Source organism: Scyliorhinus canicula, chromosome 21, assembly GCF_902713615.1.
Source record: "Scyliorhinus canicula chromosome 21, sScyCan1.1, whole genome shotgun sequence".
In the NCBI taxonomy this organism is placed as follows: Eukaryota; Metazoa; Chordata; class Chondrichthyes; order Carcharhiniformes; family Scyliorhinidae; genus Scyliorhinus; species Scyliorhinus canicula.
In genome coordinates this window covers 54,457,566-54,481,476 of record NC_052166.1, presented here as the reverse complement: position 1 = coordinate 54,481,476, position 23,911 = coordinate 54,457,566, and the positions used below count along the sequence as shown (strand labels likewise).

The 23,911-nt window shown below is 52.9% G+C and overlaps 1 protein-coding gene across 1 annotated transcript in view; it reads left to right on the top strand.

The window, feature by feature from the left end:
- Positions 1–23,911, top strand: part of LOC119955595 (complement C5-like) — a 193,434-nt gene that overhangs the window by 41,598 nt on the left and 127,925 nt on the right. Inside the window, 1 exon segment of the mRNA XM_038781948.1 lies at positions 8,825–9,019. Coding sequence (XP_038637876.1) covers positions 8,825–9,019 — 195 coding nt within the window.

Here is a 23,911-nt window from a genome sequence, read left to right as displayed (position 1 = left end):
ATCTTATTGGAGTGGAGGCCGCCCAAACAGGGGTTTGGATGAGGGACCTCACGGAATTCCTCAGGTTGGAACAAATCAAGTTCGCCTTGAGAGGGACTGTGAGGGGTTTGCTCGGAGATGGCAGCCGTTCATCGACTAATTCAAAAACAATTAAGATGTCGGGGGTGCGGTGTTAGGGGTTAAAAAGTGGCAGGGAAGTGGGATTGTGGAGTGTTAGATATTTAAGTATTTGTTATGTGTATTCCTGTTTGCTTTCATTTTGGTATGGATGTGTTTGATGTGTATATATAAATGCCTCAATAAAAATATTTTTCAAAAAATAAAAAGAATCACAGAATCACCAAATACTACAATACAAAAGAGGCCTTTCGGCCCATTGAGTCTGCATTGATGCATGAAAGGTCCTGACCTGCCCACTGAATCCCACTTGTCAACCTTGGCCCGTAGCCTTGAATGTTAAGGCATACCAAGTATTCATCCAGGTACTTTTTAAAGGATGTGAGGCATCCGGCCTCTACCAGCTTCCCAGGCAGTGCTTTCCAGACCATCACCACTCTCGAGGTAAAAAAAACATTTTTCCTGGGGCAGGCTGCACAAGTTAAATTTGGCCAGGGTGGTGGAGCAAATGAAGGGAGAGTTTCGGAGATGGGATGCACTCCCGCTGTCGCTGGCAGGGAGGGTGCAGACTGTAAAGATGACAATCCTCCCTAGATTTCTGTTTGTTTTTCAGTGCCTCCCGATCTTTGTCCCACAGTCCTTCTTCAAAAGAGTTAACAAGATGATCATGAGCTTTGTTTGGACGGGTGAAGAAGGCGATGCTGGAGAGGAACCGCAGCGAGGGAGGGCTGGTTTTGCCGAGTCTGATTAATTATTACTGGGCGGCCAACATCACTATGATAAGGAAGTGGATGGTGGGTACGGGGTCTATCTGGGAGCGGGTGAAGGCGGATTCGTGCAGGGGTTCCAGCCTGGCAGCCCTGGTCACGGCTCCTCTACCGCTGCCGCCGGCCAGGTACTCCACCAGCCCGGTAGTGGTGGCGACCCTGCGGATTTGTGCCAGTGGAGGAGGCATGTAGGGGAGATGGGGACGTCGGTTTGGGCGCTAATCTGCGACAACCATCGGTTTGCCCCCAGAAGTATGGATGGGGGTTTCGAGCATGGCGGCGGGCGGGGGTGGGAAGGGTGGGCGATATGTTCCTGGAAGGGAGCTTTGCGAGTTTGAGGAGCTTGGAGGAGAAATTTGGTCTGGTAAGGGGAAATGATTTTAGGTACCTACAGTTGCGGGACTTTGCCCGTAACCAGGTCCCATCCTTCCCACGCCTCCCGCCAATGGGGATCCAAGACAGAATAGTCTCTAGGGAGGAAGAAGGGGAGGGTAGAGTCTCTGATATTTATAGGGTGCTCATGAGGGAGGAAGGGTCCCAGACGGAGGAACTGAAACTTAAATGGGAGGAGGAGCTAGGCGGGGAAATGGAGGACGGGCAAAGGCCCTAAGTAGGGCAAATTCGACCGCAATATGTGCCAGGCTCGGCCTGATTCAATTTAAGGTCATTCATAGAACATAGAACGATACAGCGCAGTACAGGCCCTTCGGCCCTCGATGTTGCACCGACATGGAAAAAAACTAAAGGCCATCTAACCTACACTATGCCATTATCATCCATATGCTTATCCAATAAACTTTTAAATGCCCTCAATGTTGGCGAGTTCACTACTGTTGCAGGTAGGGCATTCCACGGCCTCACCACTCTTTGCGTAAAAAACCCACCTCTGACCTCTGTCCTATATCTATTATCCCTCAATTTAAGGCTATGTCCCCTCGTGCTAGCCACCTCCATCCGCGGGAGAAGGCTCTCGCTGTCCACCCTATCTAACCCTCTGATCATTTTGTATGCCTCTATTAAGTCACCTCTTAGCCTTCTTCTCTCTAACGAAAACAACCTCAAGTCCATCAGCCTTTCCTCATAAGATTTTCCCTCCATACCAGGCAACATCCTGGTAAATCTCCTCTGCACCCGTTCCAAAGCTTCCACGTCCTTCCTATAATGAGGCGACCAGAACTGTACGCAATACTCCAAATGCGGCCGTACTAGAGTTTTGTACAACTGCAACATGACCTCATGGCTCCGGAACTCAATCCCTCTACCAATAAAGGCCAACACACCATAGGCCTTCTTCACAACCCTATCAACCTGGGTGGCAACTTTCAGGGATCTATGTACATGGACACCGAGATCCCTCTGCTCATCCGCACTACCAAGAATTTTACCATTAGCCAAATATTCCGCATTCCTGTTATTCTTTCCAAAGTGAATCACCTCACACTTCTCCACATTAAACTCCATTTGCCACCTCTCAGCCCAGCTCTGCAGCTTATCTATGTCCCTCTGTAACCTGCAACATCCTTCCGCACTGTCTACAACTCCACCGACTTTAGTGTCGTCTGCAAATTTACTCACCCATCCTTCAGCGCCCTCCTCTAGGTCATTTATAAAAATGACAAACAGCAGCGGCCCCAGAACAGATCCTTGTGGTACGCCACTTGTAACTGAACTCCATTCTGAACATTTCCCATCAACTACCACTCTCTGTCTTCTTTCAACTAGCCAATTTCTGATCCACATCTCTAAATCACCCTCAATCCCCAGCCTCCGTATTTTCTGCAATAGCCGACCATGGGGAACCTTATCAAACGCTTTACTGAAATCCATATACACCACATCAACTGCTCTACCCTCGTCGACCTGTTCAGTCACCTTCTCAAAGAACTCGATAAGGTTTGTGAGGCATGACCTACCCATCACAAAACCATGCTGACTATCCCTAATCATATTATTCCTATCTAGATGATTATAAATCGTATCTTTTATAATCCTCTCCAAGACTTTACCCACCACAGACGTTAGGGTCACCGGCCTATAGTTACCGGGGTTATCTCTACTCCCCTTCTTGAACAAAGGGACCACATTTGCTATCCTCCAGTCCTCTGGCACTATTCCTGTAGCCAATGATGACCTAAAAATCAAAGCCAAAGGCTCAGCAATCTCTTCCCTGGCTTCCCAGAGAATCCTAGGATAAATCCCATCAGGCCCCGGGGACTTATCTATTTTCACCTTGTCCATAATTGCCAACACTTCTTCCCTACGCACCTCAATGCCATCTATTCTAATAGCCTGGGTCTCAGCATTCTCCTCCACAATATTATCATTTTCCTGAGTGAATACTGACAAAAAGTATTCATTTAGTATCTCGCTTATCTCCTCAGCCTCCACTCACAACTTCCCACCACTGTCCTTGACTGGCCCTACTCTTACCCTAGTCATTCTTTTATTCCTGACATACCTATAGAAAGCTTTTGGGTTTTCCTTGATCCTACCTGCCAAAGACTTCTCATGTCCCCTCCTTGCTCGTCTTAGCTTCACCGGGCCCACATGACGGTGGCTCGGATGAGCAAATTCTTTGGGATAGAGGACAAATGCGCTAGGTGCGCAGGAGGACCAGCGAACCACGTTCACATGTTTTGGGCATGCCCTAAGCTTAGGGGGTACTGGGAGGGATTTGCGGGCGTCATGTCCCGGGCGCTAAAAACAAGGGTGGTGATGGGTCCAGTGGTGGCAATTTTTGGGGTTTCGGAAGACCCAGGAGTCCAGGGGGAGAAAGAGACCGATGTTTTGGCCTTTACTTCCCTGATAGCCCGGCGACGAATACTATTGGCATGGAGGGACTCAAAGCCCCCGAAGACTGAGTTGTGGCTTGCGGACATGTCGAGTTTCCTGGGTATGGAAAAGATTAAGTTCGCCTTGAGGGGATCTGTACAGGGGTTCGCCCGAAGGTGGCAACCATTTATTGACTTCTTTGCGGGAGAGTGAGCTGTGTTGTTCCTCGTGTCTTAATAAAGCTCGTAGTCTCAATGGTGGAGAAGATGCTTTATTGTGAATTTGTTCTCTTTTCAGAGCTTAACTTACGGCTACCTCAAATGCTGCCTGCTTGTGTCTGTGTCCTGCTTTTAGTTCTGCCTTCCGTGAAGTGTGTCATCACTACCTGTACCTGTGTATATATAGCTCTCCCGTGCTCCCTCTAGTGCTTGCTCAGTTGTATTGCATCTACTCAGATCTACAATCACCACAGAGCGTCAGCAGGGGGTGGGGGGGGGGGGGGGGGGGGGGTAGAGTAGAGTAGAGTAGGAGGGATAAATTGGCGGGTAGTACCGGTGGGAGAGGAGCGGGCTTGTGCAGTATGTTACGATTGAAGTATTGAATGTACGTGGATGTTTGCACATTTTTGCCTTTTTTGCTTTCTTTCTGTTGATGTCTGTAACTGTTTACAAAGCCAAAAACGACCTCAATAAAATTGTTTATTAAAAAAAACGTTTTGCCTTAAATCCCCCCCAAACTCCCCCACTGCTCACTTTAAACTTGTGCCTCCTTGCAACTGGCCATTCAACTAAGGAGAACAGCTGCTCCCTATCCACCCTGTCCTTGCCTCTCATAATCTTGTACACCTCACTCAAATTACCCCTCAGTCTTCTCTGCTCCAGAGAAAACAACCTAAGCCTATCCAGCCTCTCTTTATAACTTAATGTTTCATCCCAGGCAACATTCTGGTGAATCTTCTCTGCACCCACTCCAGTGCAATTACATCCTTCCTATATTGTGGCGACCAGAATTGCACACAGTACTCCAGCTGCGGCCTCACCGATGTTCTGTACAACTGCCTCCCTGATTTTGTAATTATGTTCCAATTGATAAAAGCAAGTGTCCCATATGCCTTTTTCATCACCCTATTAATCTGCCCTTCTGCCTTCAAGCCAGGTGCAGGCAGTTAAGATGAACATTTGGCCGCGTTTTCTTTTCTTGTCTCAGTGCCAAGGTCTTTTTGCTAAAAATGTTTTTATGGGGTGGTTTTGTCGTTTGTGTGGACAGGTACGGTAGCAAGGATTAGGACGACGGTGCTCCAGTTGGTGGAATTGGCCCTCCGAACTTATTATACTATTATTGGGTGGTGTACGCTGAGAAGGTGCGGGGCTGGAATAGGGAGTTGGAAGTAGGCTTTTGTAAGGGGTCGAGGTTCCCCCGGTGAGGTATTTAGGGAGTTGGTGGTAGTGGCCACGCTGAAAATTTGGAGGCAGTTTCAACAGCACTTTAAGTTGGGGGCGGGGTCAAAGTTGATGCCGATTCGGAGGAACCATGGGTTTGAACCTCGGAAGTTGGATGTGAGATTGCGGAGATGGGAGGAGCGAGCGATGGTTGAAATAAAGGTTTGCGAGTCTGGAGGAGTTGGGGGCAAAGCTTGGGGGGCCACAATGGAAAGGTTTCAGTGACATGCAGGTGCGAGATTTCGTGAAAAAGGTCTGTCGGACCTTTCCAGTAGCACCACGCTCCTCATTGCTGGAGGGGTTGTTGTCAGTGATGGGGTGGAGAGGGGGCGGGGGGGGGGGAGTGCATTTTGGCGATTTATGGGAGGATTTTGAGGAGGCTATAATAGGAGGAGGACAGGGCTTCTCTGGAAGGGGTTAAGGCCCAGTGGGAAGAGGGTGCTGGAATGAGGGACTGTTGTGTGAGGTGCTGCAGAGGGTGAATGTCTTAACCTTGTGTGCGAGGCTGAGGTTGATACAGCTAAAGGTAATGCACAGAGTCCACCTGCCAAAGTCGAGGATGAGCCGGCTGTTTAAGGGGCAGGAGGATATTTGTGAGTGGGGTGCAAGGGTCCCAAATCTTCTGGTCCTGCTCGAAGTTGAAAAAGGTTTGGGGGTCGTTCTTCAGCATCATGTGGGCAATTCTACATGTGAACTTAGAGGGCAGAATATGACCCTTGGGGCCATATTCAGGGTGACGGATTAGCCGGAGTTGCAGACACGAGCGGGGGCAGATGTTTTAGCTTTCGCGTCATTGACCACTCGCAGACGGGTCCTGTTGGGGTGGAGGTCAGCTTCATGTATGGCTGCAGGATCTAATGGAGTTCCTGTATTGGGAGAATGTGCAATTTGCTCAGGGTTGAGGGGGAGGGGGGGGGGGGGGGGGGGGGGGGGGGGGGGGCGGAGGGGGGGGGGGGGCGGAGGGGGGGGGGGTAGTGGGGGGTTCCAGAAGAGATGGGGTTGCATTTTGGGGAGCTGGTTGCCGCTGACTGCTACGGGGAGGGGTGAAGGTGGGGGGGAGGGGGTGGTTGGTGGGGGTTTTGGAGGGAGGAGGTGGGAGTTTTGTTATATTTTGGTTGGTTTTACTTTGTAAATGTTATGTGTTTAATATGTTTAATTGTTGAAAATTTGAATAAAATATTTTTTAAAAGCTTGACAGTGATTCCTTTTCAATGACTGTAATTCTACCAACAAGAACAGCAATTGCCCTCTCTGGGAAAGTAAGCGAGAGATGAATATGAAATAAACAAAAACAAAATGCTGGACAATCTCATCAGTTCTGACAGCATCAGTGGAGAGCGAGCAGAGTTAACGTTTTGAGTCAGGATGACTCTTTGTCAAAGCTAGAGAGAACTGGAAATAGTGTAAGAGTCCTTCCTGCGTATTATCTTTGTTCCTATTCTATTATTTTATTATTTTTCATCCGTCGGCCCATATCTGAAGGTTGTGGCCTTTAAGCAGAAGACTCAGGTTAAACAAGCCTACTTGCCAGGAGACTGTTCCCAAGTTTAATATTTTGGAATGGAGAAGCTAGACTGTCGGTGACGAGTGGCTCTTCAGAACCAGCTTTGGAAGGACTTGGTTCGATTGGTTAACTGAAAACCAGTGGGTTGACCAAGGACAGTGTTCTGCCTGACAATGGTCAGTGGTTGGTTCCTGCATGATGCGTTCTGAGAGAACTTAGCAGAAGTGTTTTAGACCTTGGAAGTAAAAAGAACTCTCTCGCTCCTGTTTCCTGAAGTGAAAGACTACTCTATTGCTCTGAGAGCAGTGAATGTCTGGCATATCCTTTGCTGTAAACCTGAAATGATGCTGAGTTTGCAGAGAAGGTAGGTAGCCTTGCAAGAGAAAATCATCTCAAATCTAGAAGGAAGAAGTACCAAAATGAAAACCTGACCTCCAGAAGGATATTGGCTGGAAGTCATCCCAGTGCATCAAAGAACCTTATCCTTTATTTTTATTTATTTTTTCTTTCCCTTTCACCATCCTTCCCCCTTTTGTTGTTTGTCTGTATGTGTGTATAGAGAGGGGAATAGTGGGCTGGCTGGAGGGCCAAGCAGTAGGCGGAGGCTAGGGAGAGATTCACAAAGGTATTGTGGGCAAAAAGACAAAGGGAATTAAATGGCGGTGATCATGGCTAAGAAGGGTGCTTAAAGTGGCACATTAAGAGATCAGAATGTGTTGATGGCAGAACAAAGGTAAGCAGTGTGTCAAAGGACAACCCGGAACAGAGAACGGATGGCACTAGTGGGATGGAGGTGGGGGAAGAGAACACAGAAAGGGAAAAATAATTGATGGAAGAAAAGAAAAGAAATTGGTAGACATAAAAATTGAGTGAAGGTGAAGTAGAGACTTCAGTCTGAAGTTGTTGAACTCAATGTTAAGTCTGTAAAGCTGTAATGTGCCCAACAGAAGATGAGGTGCTGTTCCTCCAGTTTGCATTGGCCTTCAATGGATATTGCAGCAGGCCAAGAAGGAATACATGTGGACATGAGAGCAGGATGGTGAGTTGGCATGGCAAGTGACAGGAAGGCCTGAGTTCTGCATGCGGATGGACCGAAGATGTTCTGCAAAGCGGACACTCAGTCTGCACTTAGTCTCTACAATTATAATTACTATTATGTATAGTAGACTGCATTGGGAACAGCAAATGTAATAGACCAGATAGAAGGAGGTGCACGTGAAGTGTTGTTTCACCTGGAACGAGTGTTTATGCTTTTGGACAGTGAGCAGGGAGGAGGTAAAGGGGCAGGTGTTGCACCTTCTGCGATTGTATGGGAAGCTGCCATGGCTGAGATGTTGGGGCTGATGGAGGAGTGGAACAGGATATCCCAGAGGGAACAGACTCTGCAGAATTCTGACAGAGTGAGGGGAAGATGTGTTTGGTGGTGGCATCATGCTGGAGTTGGCAGACCTGGTGGAGAATGATCCTTTGAATGCGAAGGCTGGTGGGGTGAAAAATGAGGACGAGGGAGACCCTATCCTTGTTCTGGGATAGAGGAAAAGGGGTGAGGGAAGAGGTGCGGGAGATGGTTTACACACGGGAATAAAGCTCAGATGGAAAGAAACAGTATTAAGAGTAAATGGAATAAACTGGTAATTAGATGAAGCTAGATCCTGTACCATTATCTTCACAATAGCGTTCTCTAAAGTGTATCTGAAGACACTGGAAAGAGTTACTATCATTTGGTTGATTTTTGTCTTCACGACCTAGGAATTATGCATCACCTGGATAGAAATCAGAAAGGAAAATCTGGTGGTGAGAATTGCAAATTCTGAGTCACCTAATTTCCTTTCCTGTCAATGTCCAGTTCCTACTTAACACCTACCGGGAGTGGCATAGTTAAATTCAAGAAGCTACCATGTAAGTGGTCATTTTGTGGTGCACAATATTAATGGGGTAATTCACATAGTTTTATTCACATAAAACAGCATAATTATATGTAAATTAATGTAAATACCCTGGTCTTGTTTAGTATGTTTCACAAACATAGTTTAATCGTTTTAAACACAGGCTGATCATTTTAAATATATTTTTATTGTCACAAGTATGAAATTACTGTGGAAAGCCCTAGTTGCCACATTCAGTATTACATTCAGAAATTACATTCTCTCTGTTGTCATGTAACTTAGGGAGTCAATATATCAATGATTAGGTCGTATTTTATCTCAACTTATCTTCTTTAACAGGCCCAAGTAAAGATATTTTAGGGATATCCAAAAGGAAATACCGCAGTTACCCTTTCTGCAGAAGCAGTTTTTTGAAGGTGGTACACGGAACAGATTGCAGGAGATTTGAGCAGAAGAAAGCAGACCAGAAAAGACGATGGAACAGTATTGTTCGTCATCAATATTCCAGCTGATATTCAACAGTTAAAATTTGAGGTTGGTGGAGAAAAACAGAAGATCCCAGTCAGGATCAACATATCGTACAGCGTATGATATGGCAATTAGATTAATAAAGGTGTTTGACATATTTTAAGCAATGCTGAAAACATGTAGGGCGTGATCTAACGGAAAAGTTTCTAAGGTGCAGTAGCGAGTGGGAACAGGCGGGTGTTTCCAGATGGCCGACCTGGCAAGGCCGTCAGCGGCATCTAACGTTAATTAGGGTACTTAATGATTTCATGGACTTCACGCCAGAATCGACTGTCCTGCCAGCTGATTGGCCTAGACCTTTACTCGGCAGTTCCCTGCTAATGAGGGGGAGCAGCACGTAAGCGATCCTGCAGCGCAAACCCCAGACAGCACGCAGCAATGCCACTGAGCAGACCTGCCCACGATTCGGAGATGGCCAGACTGTTCGACGTGGTGGAGTCCAGAAGAAAAACCCTACTCACCCGAGGGAGTCAGGGCAGTCAGTGCCGCGTGGGTGGTAGTGACAGCGGCTGTCAGCTCGTAGAGTGTTACCAGGAAGATTGCAACCCAGTTTTGCAAGAAACCCAACAACCTCCTGTGGGCCGCACAGGTGAGTTGGCATTGGCCCCCTGCACCAGTCCCGCATTGCACTCCCGGTCACCCAGCCTTGCGGTTGGCATCGCAACCACCCCAGCACAATACTGTGTCCTGGCATACCCTGGCACCCACCCACGTCCAGCGCCACAAGGTGCCAGACAGAATTATCTTTTCCCCCACTGTCCAAATGTCCATACCCCCACAGGATGTCAATGAAATGGTGGGGTATGGAGGTGTGCAAGACCAGAACGGTCGAAGCATCGGAACCACATTTTATGCAGCCCTATACATCACTCAGTGACAGCCCTGGTGTCCACATGAGCCCCGTTGTATTGGGTTCCGCATTGGGTCATGGAATTCCTACAGCACTGAGCACCATTAGCCAGGCCCCAATGTACTCCTTAACCCCCTAGAGCCATCCACTCATCCTGGGGTGTCCCTCGAAGATGCCAGGGATCTCCGACTGTCCCAGGATGTAGCTATCATGCCCACTCCCTCGGAAGTGTACACATACGTAAGGGAGTGGAAGCCCTTCCTGTTAACGAAGGGCGTTTCCGGACCACCTGGTGCATGCAGGGCGACTATTGCCCCCCTGGACCTGGCATCCCGGTGATAGCAGAGGATCCTGCTGTCCAGGCATCTTGGTGGGCTTGGTCCAGGTCAAAGTTATATAGTCAGCTGCCCGGGAAAACAGGCATCCGTAAACTCACAGATGCACTGTTGGTTGGGACATGCCGCGCAAGTCCCTACTCGAGCTCTGGAATGAACCCGAGGCATAAACGTTCAGGGCTGTAGTGGCCTTGATGACCACCAGGAGCAGGTATCCTCCTCGTCCACGTAATGTCAGGTTCGCAAGGACATGGCAAAAGTGCCTCAGGGTCCCCATGTTGAGGCGGAGCCACCTGCAGCACATGCTGTCCGACATGTCTTCAAACGGCCAGCAACGCCTGTACACCTTGGACTGTCGCTGGCCTCCTGCTCTGATTGATGGCTGGGTCCTCAGGGCTTCGGGCAAGCCCTGACACATGGCCTTCTCCGGCGTCCGGCCGCCTGGACTGCTGACGCCACTGTGAGGGCAGCTACTGCGGGGTCCAAAATATCATCCGTACTTTGATATCTGTAAGAAATATTTATTGGAGAAGCTGTGAGACCGGCAATTTGTTATGGCTTCCGCCCTGTTACCCTGTGGCCACCTACACCCTTACATTCCCTGCCATCTCGCAGGCTACCATCCAACGACCAGCTTGTGCTGAGGATCCCTGCCCTGCACATTCACCCCCGGCCACAGGGGCCCCTGAGCACCAAGCCCTGGACCCTGGCCCCAGACCCCCACCGGAACTGGGACTGGCTCCGGGAACTTCCCCATCGATTCACACACACCCACCTTCCTGGTCATAGGGGTGTCCCCAGTGCTGCAGCCCAGCTCTCGGATGTATGGTCATTGGCTGCTGCACCTTAGGTTGTGCAGCCTCCAGTGTTCAGGCAATGTGTCCAGGCAGCAAAGGCTGATTGGATGCCAGGCACTAACACTCACCTGTGACATAGCACATCTGGCCACCAAACGTACCAAAGCTGCCCGTGATCTACTGGCCTGACGGGATCTACTAGTCTCCACAGAGCCTCAGCCGGGCACTGCTTAATCTGGTATAACTTGCGGAATGGCATCCGGGAGTTCTCCCAAGCCATCAGAGGTCCCTGGGTTGTCAGGGATAGGGGAGGATGGCCCCCTGGCTCTCCGCCTGGAACTGGCAGTGCCAAGGTGCCTGAGTCACACCACAAAGCCAACAGGAAAACTCTCAGGGTGGCAGGGCAGCACTGACAAAACTCAGGGCCAGGGAAGGGCATGCCCATGAAATGAGGGTGAAGGAGGTATGAAAGGTGGGGAGGGGGGTGCAGGGGAGATAAGTAAGGGCCTCTGGGAGGTTAGGGGTGGAAGTTGAAGGGTGAGGGTCCTGGAAGGGTAGGTACTGTAAGAGTGTGGGGGGGAAGTGCTGAAGAGGGGGGCCCTTAGGGACCCCACAGCCGGGTGTCCTCACTTGGGAGGGGGTGGGTTAATGCCCAACGTGTGTGCGGGTGACATTGCCTGTGGGTGTGGAGTTGTGGGAATTCAAGCTCACATAGAGATCAGGGCCCCCTTTCAAAATGGGCGGCCCGATCTCGGAGGAGCCAGTCTGCCCATGAGTTCAGCTCCCCAGTGATGAAATAATTCTAAGTGCACGAAATACGGCCACGCTGTGTTCGAAAGGCATGGTGAGTTGGTGTTTTGGGAGTCGGGGGGATCAAGGGTTGCATCGAGAGTTCCAGAAATCTGACGCCAATTTTAAATGGCATCCTGATCTCTGGTTACACTGAGGAGTTCCGGCTGGCGGAGCTTCTCAGTGTAGAAACGAGGTTATGTTCGGCCTCAGTTGAGGCCCCTATCTAACCTGAGTGCATTGTGTTTCTCTGTGCTGGCGAGTGCCAGGAAAACATGCAGCTAAACGCGCTTGCTATTGGAGTTTGTTCTCATTTAGTTCATTTGAGCCCGTGATGCTCTTAACCGAGAGCACGACAAGCACGTGAGATCGTGGGAGAGAACAAAAACGGGAACCGTGCCAGGCACAGTTCGGTTTGCGATCTAACAGGCCCGCTTTCATTGGCGATATCAGGATTCTACTGTAACATGGCAAAAATCCAATAATCACCACTTAAGGCCAATCTCCATACATTAACGGGAGCGACCCCTGATCTAGCAACAACAGTTGCCTCCCCAGCAGCAGGACACACAGATGCCGATTAGTACACCTTTTTAAAAACGTGAAGCTGGCGGAAGGGCTGCTGTGAGGACCAGAGGAATCGAGTAGCTATCTTCGTTCCTGGCCAATGAACCTAGGGCACTGCGGTTATTGCCTGTGCTCAGGGAGGATGGTGGGTGAGCCCCCAGGGAGCTAGTCTCGGTGGCGGAAGTGGGGGGAGGGGTTGGAGCCGGGGCGGATGCCCGCACAAGTCCTGGAGGGGGGGGACGGGGAAGATGGGTGTTCTCAGCCATAGCACCCCCTGGATCGTGTGTTCCCATTCCGGGGGCAACCCTAGCCCCTGTCTGTCTGCCCCACCGAACACCGTATCTCCCACTGACCACAGAGGCCACTGGCTGTCCGGCTGAAGGCTATGATAATAGGAATTGGCAATCGTAGTTAATGAGCACTTCACAGCTCCCAAGATGATTTCCATGGGTAGGGGGCTATGTAGTCAAGTGGAGTTATTGCCCAGCATCCCGATCAGACCGTGATGCCTGGAAATTGCGCCTGAACACTATGGGAGGCAACACCATGGACACAGCAGCCAACATCTCAACACCAGGGTCTGGGTCACTCCGTTTCGGCGACCAGAAGGTGGGTGTGTGCACCAGGGATGGGACTAGCACACGGCTCAGGTAATGTTACGTGCGGGTGTCTGGAGTACAGGATATAAAGTCTGGTGACCAAGGATCAGAGATGCGTGAGCAGGGTTTGCCGGATGGGCAGGAGATGTGGGACGTGGGTGGGGGAGGGTCTGGGAGCAATGAGGGAATGGAGGGTTCCGGGGTTAGAGGACACCGCTGGTTGTCAGTTTCATACCCTCGCTAATCATTACAGGGCGGGATGATACTTTGGACCCAGTTGGAAGCTGTCCTCATGTTGCTGCTGGCAGGTCAGGCAGCCAGACATCGGAGAAGGCAGTGGCAGCAGTGTCGTCAGAGGCTCGAGGCGGCAGCCCATGTGCAGGCCCTGCCTGACATTCTGAGAACCCGGCCGCCCATCAGGCCAAAGTGGAGCCAGAGGAGGAGGCCAGCGACAGCCCAAGGTGTACAGGCATTGCTGGTCTTTCAAACAGATGGCGTACAGTGTGTACTGCAGGAGACTCTGCCTCAACAAGGGGATGGTACGGCAACCTGTGCTTTGGCCTTGTGGACTTGGCATCACGTGGAGGAGGAGGATACCCACTCCTGGTGACCGTCAAGGTCACTGCAGCCCTGCACTTTTACGCCTCAGGATCATTCCAGGGCTTGACCAGGGAGTTGCGTGGCACCTTACAAGCTACAGCTCACAAGTGCATCTGTGAGGTCATGGAAGCCCTGTTGCCTGGGTAGCAAACGATATCAACTTTGACAGAAACTACTGGACAATCTCAGCAGGTCTGACAGCATCTATGGAGAGAGAAGGAAGCTAACGTTTCGAGTCTGAATAATTTCTGCTTTTGTATCAGTTTCCAGCATCCAAAGTAATTTGCTTACATGAACATGGCCAGGCCCAATGAGATGCCCGGGCAACAGGATCTCCGCCATTGTCGGGATGCCCCAGGTCCAGGGAGTAATAGTTTGCACACATGTCGCCTTGTACTCACTGGACTGTCTGGGAATGCCCCACATCAACAGGAAGGGGTTCCACTCCCTGAACATTCAGCTCGTGTGCGACCACCATATGAAGATCATGCAGGTGTATGTATCTTCCCAAGAAGTGTACAGACAGCTACATCCTGGGGCAGTCAGGACATTCCGATGCCTCGAGCACTCTGGTGGTTGCACTGCAGTACACCCACGAATGATCGCCCTCTTATGGTGGTCTGCTATGGCCGTCCACAATCTGGTACAGCATCGAGGTGACAAGCTGAAGGTGGTGATGGAGGAACATCTCGTCACCATCAGAGGAGGAAGATGGCTCGAAGGCACCGGACCAGGAGGGGCTAGACCCGGGAGGGCCCCGCAGTACGAGTTGGAGGCTAGAAGACCCGCAATGCAGATGAAATTGCCAAAGGCGTCATATTTCTCGACTGCAACTTTTCTTAGTGCTATACATATGTGTCCCTGTCTTCCCCAGACTCCCGTTGGTGCTGCCCCCCCCCCCCCCAACCCCTTCCCCCTCATCACAACCTCCCCCACTTACCCCCAATCCCCTCCCCCTTGCCCTCTCACTAATCCTCGACCTACTTAGTCTTTCATGTCCTATAGATGGGGCTAGGTGCGTCTCCAGGACGCACATCCGATGTGGAGGCGGCATGCTGCCTACTGTGTCCGTGGCCTTCGATACCCCTGGTGGGTGACCACTGGGGGCCCTGGGGCCTGGCACCCTTGCCCCACTGTGCTGACTCTGAGAGGCGCCATTGTGTGATGGCAACCACCACCACTCCGTATGGTGGCTCTGAGTTGACACCCAGCGCCTCCTCCTCACGGACTCTGCCCATATGGCCCTGGAGTTCACCTTGGGATGGAGGGGCAGCTAGAACGAGCCCTGGCTGCTACTCTGTCATCTGGCTCTGCCAGCTCTGGCAGCTCCACTATGTCTGCTGCATGGTGTTGGTGCCCTTGGTCACTGTGACATGATTTTGCGTGCCCTGGCAATGCCCACTTGAGACTGGAACATGCTACGCAGCGCTTTGGCTATATCCACCTGAGATTGGGATATGCTCCGTAGCACCTCATCAAGGTCCACGTGGGACTGGGACACATCCCCCAGTGACTGGGACGTGCTAGTAAGCCGCTCAGCCATGGCTGTCACCGTCTGAGCCACGCTATGGACACCTCCACTCCTGCTGCCAACATCATGCAACAGGGTCTCCACTGCGGCCTCCACCGTAGCAGTGTTGGCCCCTGTGCCATGCATTGCTGGCACTATCTCCTGCGTCCGTAGCCTCTGGGACTCCTCTAATCGGCTATGGACCTGCTGGAGCGTTGCCAACATTCCCCTCTGAATATCACAGCCGCACTTTAGTAGCCCGGTGGAGATCACTGTCCTTCTTACGACACTGGTGCCGGTCCTCCTGGTAACAATCTCCGAGCTGACGGCCGCTGCCACTTCTGAGCAGGCGGGCAGTAGCTGCCCTGTGGCTGACCCTCGGGGGAAACAGGGCATCCCGTCTGGTCTCGGCCACATCAACAATCTGGCCAGGTCGGCATCCCCGAATCGTGGGGCTGGTCTTCTGACATGGCTGCGAGATATGTGGGGTTGACTATGCAGAGGGGTTTAAGTGCACCTCCCCATTGTTAGCAGAGATTGGCGACCGCGGTGGGTTCCAGCGAATCAGCCGGTGGGATAATCATTTGTGGCATGAAGCCAGTGGGACGTCGTTAAATTGACCAATTAATTTTATAGTGTGACAGCCTCGCCGGGCTGAGCATCGGGAATCTCACAGCAGTTCCTGCTTGCTACCAGACTGAGAAACGTTTCCTTTAAATCGCGCCCTAAGTGTTGGCTAAACCGGTGAGATACTTTTCAGGGCCCCAAAAAGTGACTAAAAGTGTGGTTAGATAGTGGCGGAGAACTCATTGGCAGAGCTTGCGGGAAACTCCCAGCAAAACCTGCCAATGACACTTAGAAACTTCTCTGTTCGACCGCACCCATAGATTTTAACTGACTTTGCATTTCTGATATAGTTTTCCACCTGCTGTGAAATGAATGCTGGCTGATTTTAACTGGACCTCATTTGAATCTATCCAGCCAACATCCCAGCTGATCCAGTCAGGGATCAGCGACAGATAATTACAAGCCTGAATCATAAAATAGAATCATAGAATCCCTACAGTGCAGAAGGAGGCCATTTGGTTCATCGAGTCTGCACTGACCCTTTGAAAGGGCACCCTACCCAGTAAGCCCATCTAACCTTTTGGACACTAAGGGCAATTTAGCGTGCCCAATCCACCTAACCTGCACATAGATTTATATAGAATTTACAGTGCAGAAGGAGGCCATTCGGCCCATCGAGTCTGCACCGGCTCCCAGAAAGAGCACCCTATCCAAGGTTAACACCTCCACCCTATCCCCATAACCCAGCAACCCCACCCAACACTAAGGGGAATTTATCATGGCCAATCCACCTAACCTGCACATCTTTAGACTGTGGGAGGAAACCGGAGCACCCGGAGGAAACCCACGCAGTCACGGGGAAAAAGTGCAAACTCCACACAGACAGTCACCCGAGGCCTAAATTGAACCCATATTTCTGGAGCTGTGATGCAGCAGTGCTAGCCACTAAGCCACCTGAGTCGAGTCAATCTGTTAACTCAACATAGGAGGTAGGATGTGTTTCCCAGAGGTAACTTACAGCTATCCTGGTTCCGACTCATATAATTTACTAGAAAAGTCCTTAACACCTCATTCACCCCCACTGGGTCCAGGACAGTATTCCCGTCTCTACTCTTTACTTTACCTATCTCCCTAGCCGCCTCCCTTTTCCTGAGCTGGTGCGCTAACATTCAACTTGCCATTTCCCCATACTCCTAAATCGCCCCCCTTGCCTTCCTCAACTGTTCCACTGCTTTCCCTGTGGTCAACAACGCAAACTCCGCCTGTAACCTCCGCCGCTCCATCAATAGCCCCGCGTCCGGGGCCTCCGAGTATCTCCTGTCCACCTGGAGTATCTCCTCCACTAACCTATCCCTCTCAGCCTGTTCCGCCTTTTCTCTGTGGGCCTGTACCGAGATTAATCCCCCTCTGACCACTGCCTTCAAAGCTTCCCTGACCGTCGCTGCAGAGACCTCCCCCATATCATTTGTTTCCAGGTAGTTCTGGATGGACTTGTTAACCCTCCCACGGATCTCTTCATCCGCTAGCAACCCCACATCCAGTCTCCACAGCGGGCATTGTCCTCTCTCCACACTAACCCGTAGATCCACCCAGTGTGGAGCATGATCCGACACTGTGATTGCCGAGTACTCAGTATCCACCACTCCCGGTATTAGAGCCCTGTTCAGAACAAAAAAGTCGATGCGAGAGTATACCTTGTGGACATGGGATAAAAAAGAAAACTCCTTCGACCTTGGCCGTGCAAACCTTCATGGGTCTATTCCCCCCATCTCTTCCATAAACCCCTTCAATTCCTTTGCCACAGCCGGCCTCCTCCCTGTCCTGGATTTTGACCGGTCCAATTCCGGATGAATGACTGTGTTAAAATCTCCTCCCATGATCAGGTTATGTGACTCTAAGTCTGGGATCTTACCTAACACGCGCCTCATAAATTCCACATCATCCCAATTCTGAGCATATATGTTCATGAATACCACCCGCACCCCCTCCAGCTTCCCACTGACCATTATGTACCTACCCCCCTTGTCTGACACGATTCCCCCTGCCTCAAATGCCACTCGTTTATTGATCAATATCGCTATCCCCCTGGTCTTTGAGTCCAGTTCTGATTGGAACACTTGGCTAACCCACCCCTTTCTCAATCTCGTCTGGTTTGTAACCTTTACATGTGCCTCTTGTAGCATTGCCACGTCTGCCTTCAGCCCCCTCAAATGCGCAAACACGCGAGCCCTCTTGACTGGCCCATTCAACCCTCTGACATTCCATGTAATCAGCCTGGTCGGAGGGCTTCCCCCCTCTGCCTACTTGCCATCACCCTTTTTCAGCTCCAGCCTCTAGCTCCTCAGCCTCCTCGAGCCCCCCCTCAGGCATTCGCCGTTCCCGACCTCCCATTTGTCCCCTAGTAGCAGTTCCTCCCCTGTCAGAAAAGCAGCTCCCTCCCCACTAGCAACAACACTAGCAACAACACTAGAAACCCAACCCCCCCAAGTCAAGCTCCAGCTTAACACCTCGTCCCCCACTGTGCTTCCGTGAGTCAGTTGACCCATGCTGTCTTGATAGCGCCCGCCCCTGGCATCAGGCAGGCTGACTCCCCATTGTTCTCTCCCCTCTCCCCCTACTTGTCAAACATATTAAAAGCCTCACATACCCCAGTAAACAAACATCAGAAAAAACAGTGAAGAAACAGCCACTTTAGAGAAAAAAAAACACCCAAAATCAGAACCAGCCCCAAAGACCACCCCCTCTCCAATCAGCTCCCTGCAAAACAAAGTTTTTTTTTTATAAATAATTTTTATTGAAGTTTTTACAAAATACAAAATATAAACATCATAACTCTATTAACGTACACCCGCGGTAACACCCCGTAAACAATGCCCCCCAGCTGCAAGAGCAACTTCAAACAAAAGGAAAAAAAAAAACAGAAACCAAAAGACAGAGAAAAGAGAAGAAAAAAAAACAACAAGGGAGAGAGATAGCACCCTCCACAAACCCATGTGTACAGTTCCCCCCCTTCCCCCCCGGGCTGCTGCTGCTGCTGCTGTCGGCCTATTTCCCTACCGTTCCGCCAGGAAGTCCAGAAAGGGCTGCCACCCGCCTGAAAAACCCTTGTACTGATCCCCTCAGGGCAAATTTCACCCTCTCCAATTTAATGAACCCCGCCATATCCGAGATCCAGGCCTCCACGCTTGGGGGCCTCGCATCCTTCCACTGGAGCAAGATCCTCCGCCGGGCTACTAGGGACACAAAGGCCAGGACCCCGGCCTCTATCGCCTCCTGGACTCCCGGCTCCACTGCCACCCCAAAAATTGCGAGTCCCCAGCCTGGCTCGACCCTGGATCCCACCACCCTCGACACCGTCTTTGCTACCCCCCTCCAAAACCCCCCCCAACGCTGGGCACGCCCCAAACATATGGGCGTGGTTCGCTGGGCTCCCCGAGCACCTAGCACACCTGTCCTCGCCCCCGAAAAACCTACTCATCCTTGTCCCAGTCATGTGGGCCCTATGCAGCACCTTGAACTGTATGAGGCTAAGCCGCGCACAGGAAGAGGAGGAATTCACTCTCTCCAGGGCATCCGCCCATGTCCCCTCCTCAATCTCCTCGCCCAGCTCCTCTTCCCATTTACCCTTCAGTTCCTCCACCGAGGCCTCATCTACCTCCTGCACCACCCGGTATATGTCCGAGATCCTCCCTCCTCCGACCCACACCCCCGAGAGCACCCTATCCCGCACCCCCCGTGGAGGCAGCAAGGGGAACCCCTCCACCTGCTGCCTGGCAAACACCCTCACCTGGATGTACCTAAACATGTTCCCCGGGGGGAGCCCAAACCTCCCCTCTAACTCCCCCAAGCTCGCGAACCTCCCCTCCACAAACAGGTCCCTCAACCTCCTAACCCCTGCCCTGTGCCAGCCCCGGAATCCGCCATCAATGCTCCCTGGGACGAACCAATGGTTCCCCCGTATCGGGGCCTCCATCGAGCCCCCCATTTCTCCTCTGTGCCGTCTCCATTGCCCCCAGATTTTGAGGGTAGCCGCCACCACCGGACTCGTGGTACACCTCGTTGGAGGGAGCAGCAACGGCGCCGTTACTAGCGCTTCCAGGCTCGTGCCCACACAAGACGCCGCCTCCATCCTCTTCCACTCTGCCCCCTCCTCGCCCATTACCCACTTAGGCACCATCGCTGCGTTGGCTGCCCAGTAGTACCCACAGAAGTTGGGCAACGCCAGCCCCCCCTATCCCTGCCTCGTTCCAGGAACACTCTTCGAACCCTCGGAGTCCCATGCGCCCACACAAATCCCGTGATACTGCTGTTGACCCTCCTGAAAAAGGCCTTTGGGATAAAGATGGGGAGGCATTGGAACAAGAACAAAAACCTCGGGAGCACCGTCATCTTGATGGACTGCACCCTCCCCGCCAGTGACAGCAGTAACATATCCCACCTCTTAAACTCCTCCTCCATCTGCTCCAACAACCTTGTGAGGTTGAGCTTGTGCAGGGCCCCCCCAACTCCCAGCCACCTGGACCCCTAGGTACCTGAAGCTCTTCCCTGCCTGCTTCAATGGGAACCTACCAATCCCCTCCTCTTGATCCCCCGGATGCACCACAAACACCTCGCTCTTGCCCAGGTTCAGCTTATACCCCGAGAAACCCCCGAATTCCCCAAGGATCCTCATCACCTCCGGCATCCCCCCCACCGGGTCTGCCACATACAGCAGCAGGTCGTCCGCGTACAGTGACACTCGATGCTCCTCCCCCCCCGCACCATGCCCCTCCAGTTCCCTGACTCCCTCAATGCCATGGCCAGGGGCTCAATTGCCAACGCGAAGAGCAAGGGGGACAGGGGGCACCCCTGTCTCGTCCCCCGATGCAGCCGAAAGTACTCCGACCTCCTCCTATTCGTGGCTACACTTGCCATCGGGGCCTCGGAGAGCAGCCTCACCCACCGAATAAACCCCTCCCCAAACCCAAACCTCTCCAACACCTCCCACAAGTACTCCAACTCCACCCTATCGAAGGCCTTCTACGCGTCCAACGCCACCACTATCTCCGCCTCCCCTTCCACCGCTGGCATCATAATGACATTGAGGAGTCTTCGCACATTTGTGTTCAGCTGCCTTCCCTTCACAAATCCCGTCTGGTCCTCATGTATGACCCCCGGCACACAATCCTCTATTCTAGTGGACAGGATCTTTGCCAGCAGCTTAGCATCGGCGTTCAGCAACGAAATCGACCTATATTATCCACACTGCAGAGGGTCCTTGTCCCGCTTCAGGATCAAGGAAATCAGCGCCCGCGACATAGTTGGGGGCAAACCCCCCCCCCCCCCCCCCCCCCCCCCTCCTCCCATGCCTCGTTAAAGGTCCGGACCAACAGGGGGCCCAACAGGTCCAAATACTTTTTATAGAATTCCGCCGGAAACCCGTCTGGCCCCGGCGCCTTCCCCGACTGCATGCTCCCTATCCCTTTGACAACCTCCTCCAACTCGATCGGCGCCCCTAGTCCCTCCACCTGCTCCTCTTCCACCCTCGGGAAACGCAACCTGTCCAGGAAGCGCCCCATTCCACCCTCCTCCACCGGGGGCTCAGACCGGTACAGTTCCCCATAAAAGTCCCTGAAGACCCCATTGACCTCTACCCCCCTCCGCACCACCTTCCCAGCGCTATCCCTCACTCCCCCAACCTCCCTGGCCGCGTCTCGCTTCCGGAGCTGGTGCGCCAGCATCCTGCTCGCCTTCACCCCGTGTTCATACACCGCCCCCTGTGCTTTCCTCCACTTTGCTTCCGCCTATCTGGGCGTCAGTAGGTCAGATCTGGCCTGAAGGCTACGCCTCTCCCCCAGCAATCTCTCCTCCGGGGCCTCCGCATATATCCTATCCACCTGCACCATCTCCCCTATCAGTCTTTCCCTTTCCCTCTGCTCCCTCCTCTCCCTATGGGTTCGGATGGAGATCAATTCCCCCCTCATCACCGCCTTCAATGCCTCCCAGACCGTCCCCACCCGAACCTCCCCGTTATCATTGGCCTCGAGGTATCTCTCAATACACTCCCGGACCCTCCCGGCCACCTCCTCCTCTGTCAGCAGCCCCACCTCCATGCGCCAGAGCGGACGTTGGTCCCTCTCTTCCCCCAGCCCGAGGTCCATCCAGTGCGGGGCATGATCCGAAATGCCAATGGCGGAGTATTCCACTTCCTCCACCCTCGACACCAGCCCCCTGCTCAGGACAAAAAAGTCAATCCTCGAGTAGGCCTTATGTACATGGGAGAAAAACGAGTATTCCCTGGCCCTTGGCCTCGCAAACCTCCAAGGGTCCACCCCCCCATCTGGTCCATAAATCCCCTCAGCACCTTAGCCGCCGCCGACCTCCTACACATCTGGGACTTGGATCGATCCAATGGGGGATCCAGCACAGTGTTAAAGTCTCCCCCCATGATCAGGCCCCCCACCTCCAGGTCCAGAATGCGGCCCAGCATACGCCGCATGAACCCCGCATCGTCCCAATTTGGGGCATAAACATTCACCAACACTACCCGCTCCCCCTGCAGCTTGCCACTCACCATCACGTACCGCCCGCCACTGTCAGCCACCACCTTCAACGTCTCAAACGACACCTTCTTCCCCACCAGGATCGCCACCCCCTTACTCTTCTCGTCCAGCCCTGAGTGGAATACCTGGCCCACCCACCCCTTTCGCAGCCGGACCTGGTCCACCACTCTCAGCATGGCCACATCCGCCTTCAGTCCCTTCAGGTGCGCAACTACTCGGGCCCTTTTGACCAGCCCATTCAGCCCCCTCACATTCCAGGTTATCAGCCGGATCCGAGGGCTCCCTGCCCCCTTCCCCTGCCGATTAGCCATACCCCATCCCTTGCCCACCCCCGGCCAGCGTCCCACGCTCTGCCAGTTTCCCACGGCGGCACCTCCCCCCCCTCCAGCAACCCCTGCGTCCTCCAGCTCCTTCCTGACCGTTTCAGCAGCAACCCGGTAACCCCCCCCCTCCCCCCCCCCCCTCCTAGCCGTTCCCCCCCCCCCCCCCCCCCCCCCCCCCCCCCCCCCCCCCTCTACAGCACTCCCGTGAGCCAGCTATCTTCTGCTAACCCCAGCGGCTCCCGCCCTACTTTCGGCTCCTCCCAACGTGGGACTGCCCCTCCTCCATAGTGCCCATCAACCTGTCCACCGTCCCCCGCTCCTGCGCGGGAAAAGGAAACCCCGCCCCCTCCCTCTCCTAGCGCGGGGACCCCGCAGAAAGCCCGCGCTTTCGCCCTGCCGGGCCCCGCCTCCTCCAGGGCCACTCCCATTGTCAGTCCCCCCCACCTCCGCACTCCAGTCCTGGAAGATCCGCACCTCCGTGTTCTCCCATTTGCTGCTCCGCTCCTTCTTGTCCCACCGGAGCACACAGTCACGATCCACGAACTGGTGGAACCTCACCAACACCGCCCGCGGCGGCTCGTTCGGCTTGGGCCTCCTAGCCAGAATTCTGTGGGCCTCCTCCAACTCCAGGGGCCCCTGGAAGGACCCAGCCCCCATCAGCGTGTTCAGTTTCATCACCACATAGGTCGCTAGGTCCGACCCCTCCAGCCCCTCCGTGAGGCCCAGGATCCGTAAATTCTTCCTCCTCGACCGGTTGTCCAACTCCTCGAACCGCTCCTGCCATCTTTTATGGAGCGCCTCGTGCACCTCCACCTTCCCCACCACGGCCACGACCTCGTCCTCCTTCTCGGCGGCTTGCTGCTGCAGCTCCCGGATCGCAGCCCCCTGGGCCGTCTGGGTCTCCATCAGTTCCCTGTTGGTTACCTTGATGGACTCCAGCAGCTCCACTTTCAGATCCTGGAAGCAGCGCAGCAGAGTCGTCTGCTGCTCTTGGACCCACTTCTTCAGTTCTTCAAAACTTTCGCCGGCCGCCATTTTGTCCTTCGGGTCCCGATTTTTCCAAGAGTTTTTCCTCCCGATTCCCTCCCTGCTCCGCTCCTGGTCTGCACCATGGGACCTCTGGGGCGACTCCTGGCCTCTTCCCCCGTCGGGATTTGCCTCTTAAGCTCCATTGGGGGCCTTTAAAAAAGCCCCGAAGTCCGTTTTTTTTTCTGGAGCCTCCGAACGTTCGGCTCAGCTGGTCATTGCCGCTACCGGAAGTCCCTGCAAGACAAAGTTACCGTTAGCCATCCAAACAGCCCCGTATTACACATAACACTACTTATACTTATACAACCCAGCACAAGAAATCGCCACCACAGGATTATGAGCATTCTTGCTTTAACACTCTTTCACCACATTTTGGGTGAAACATTTTTT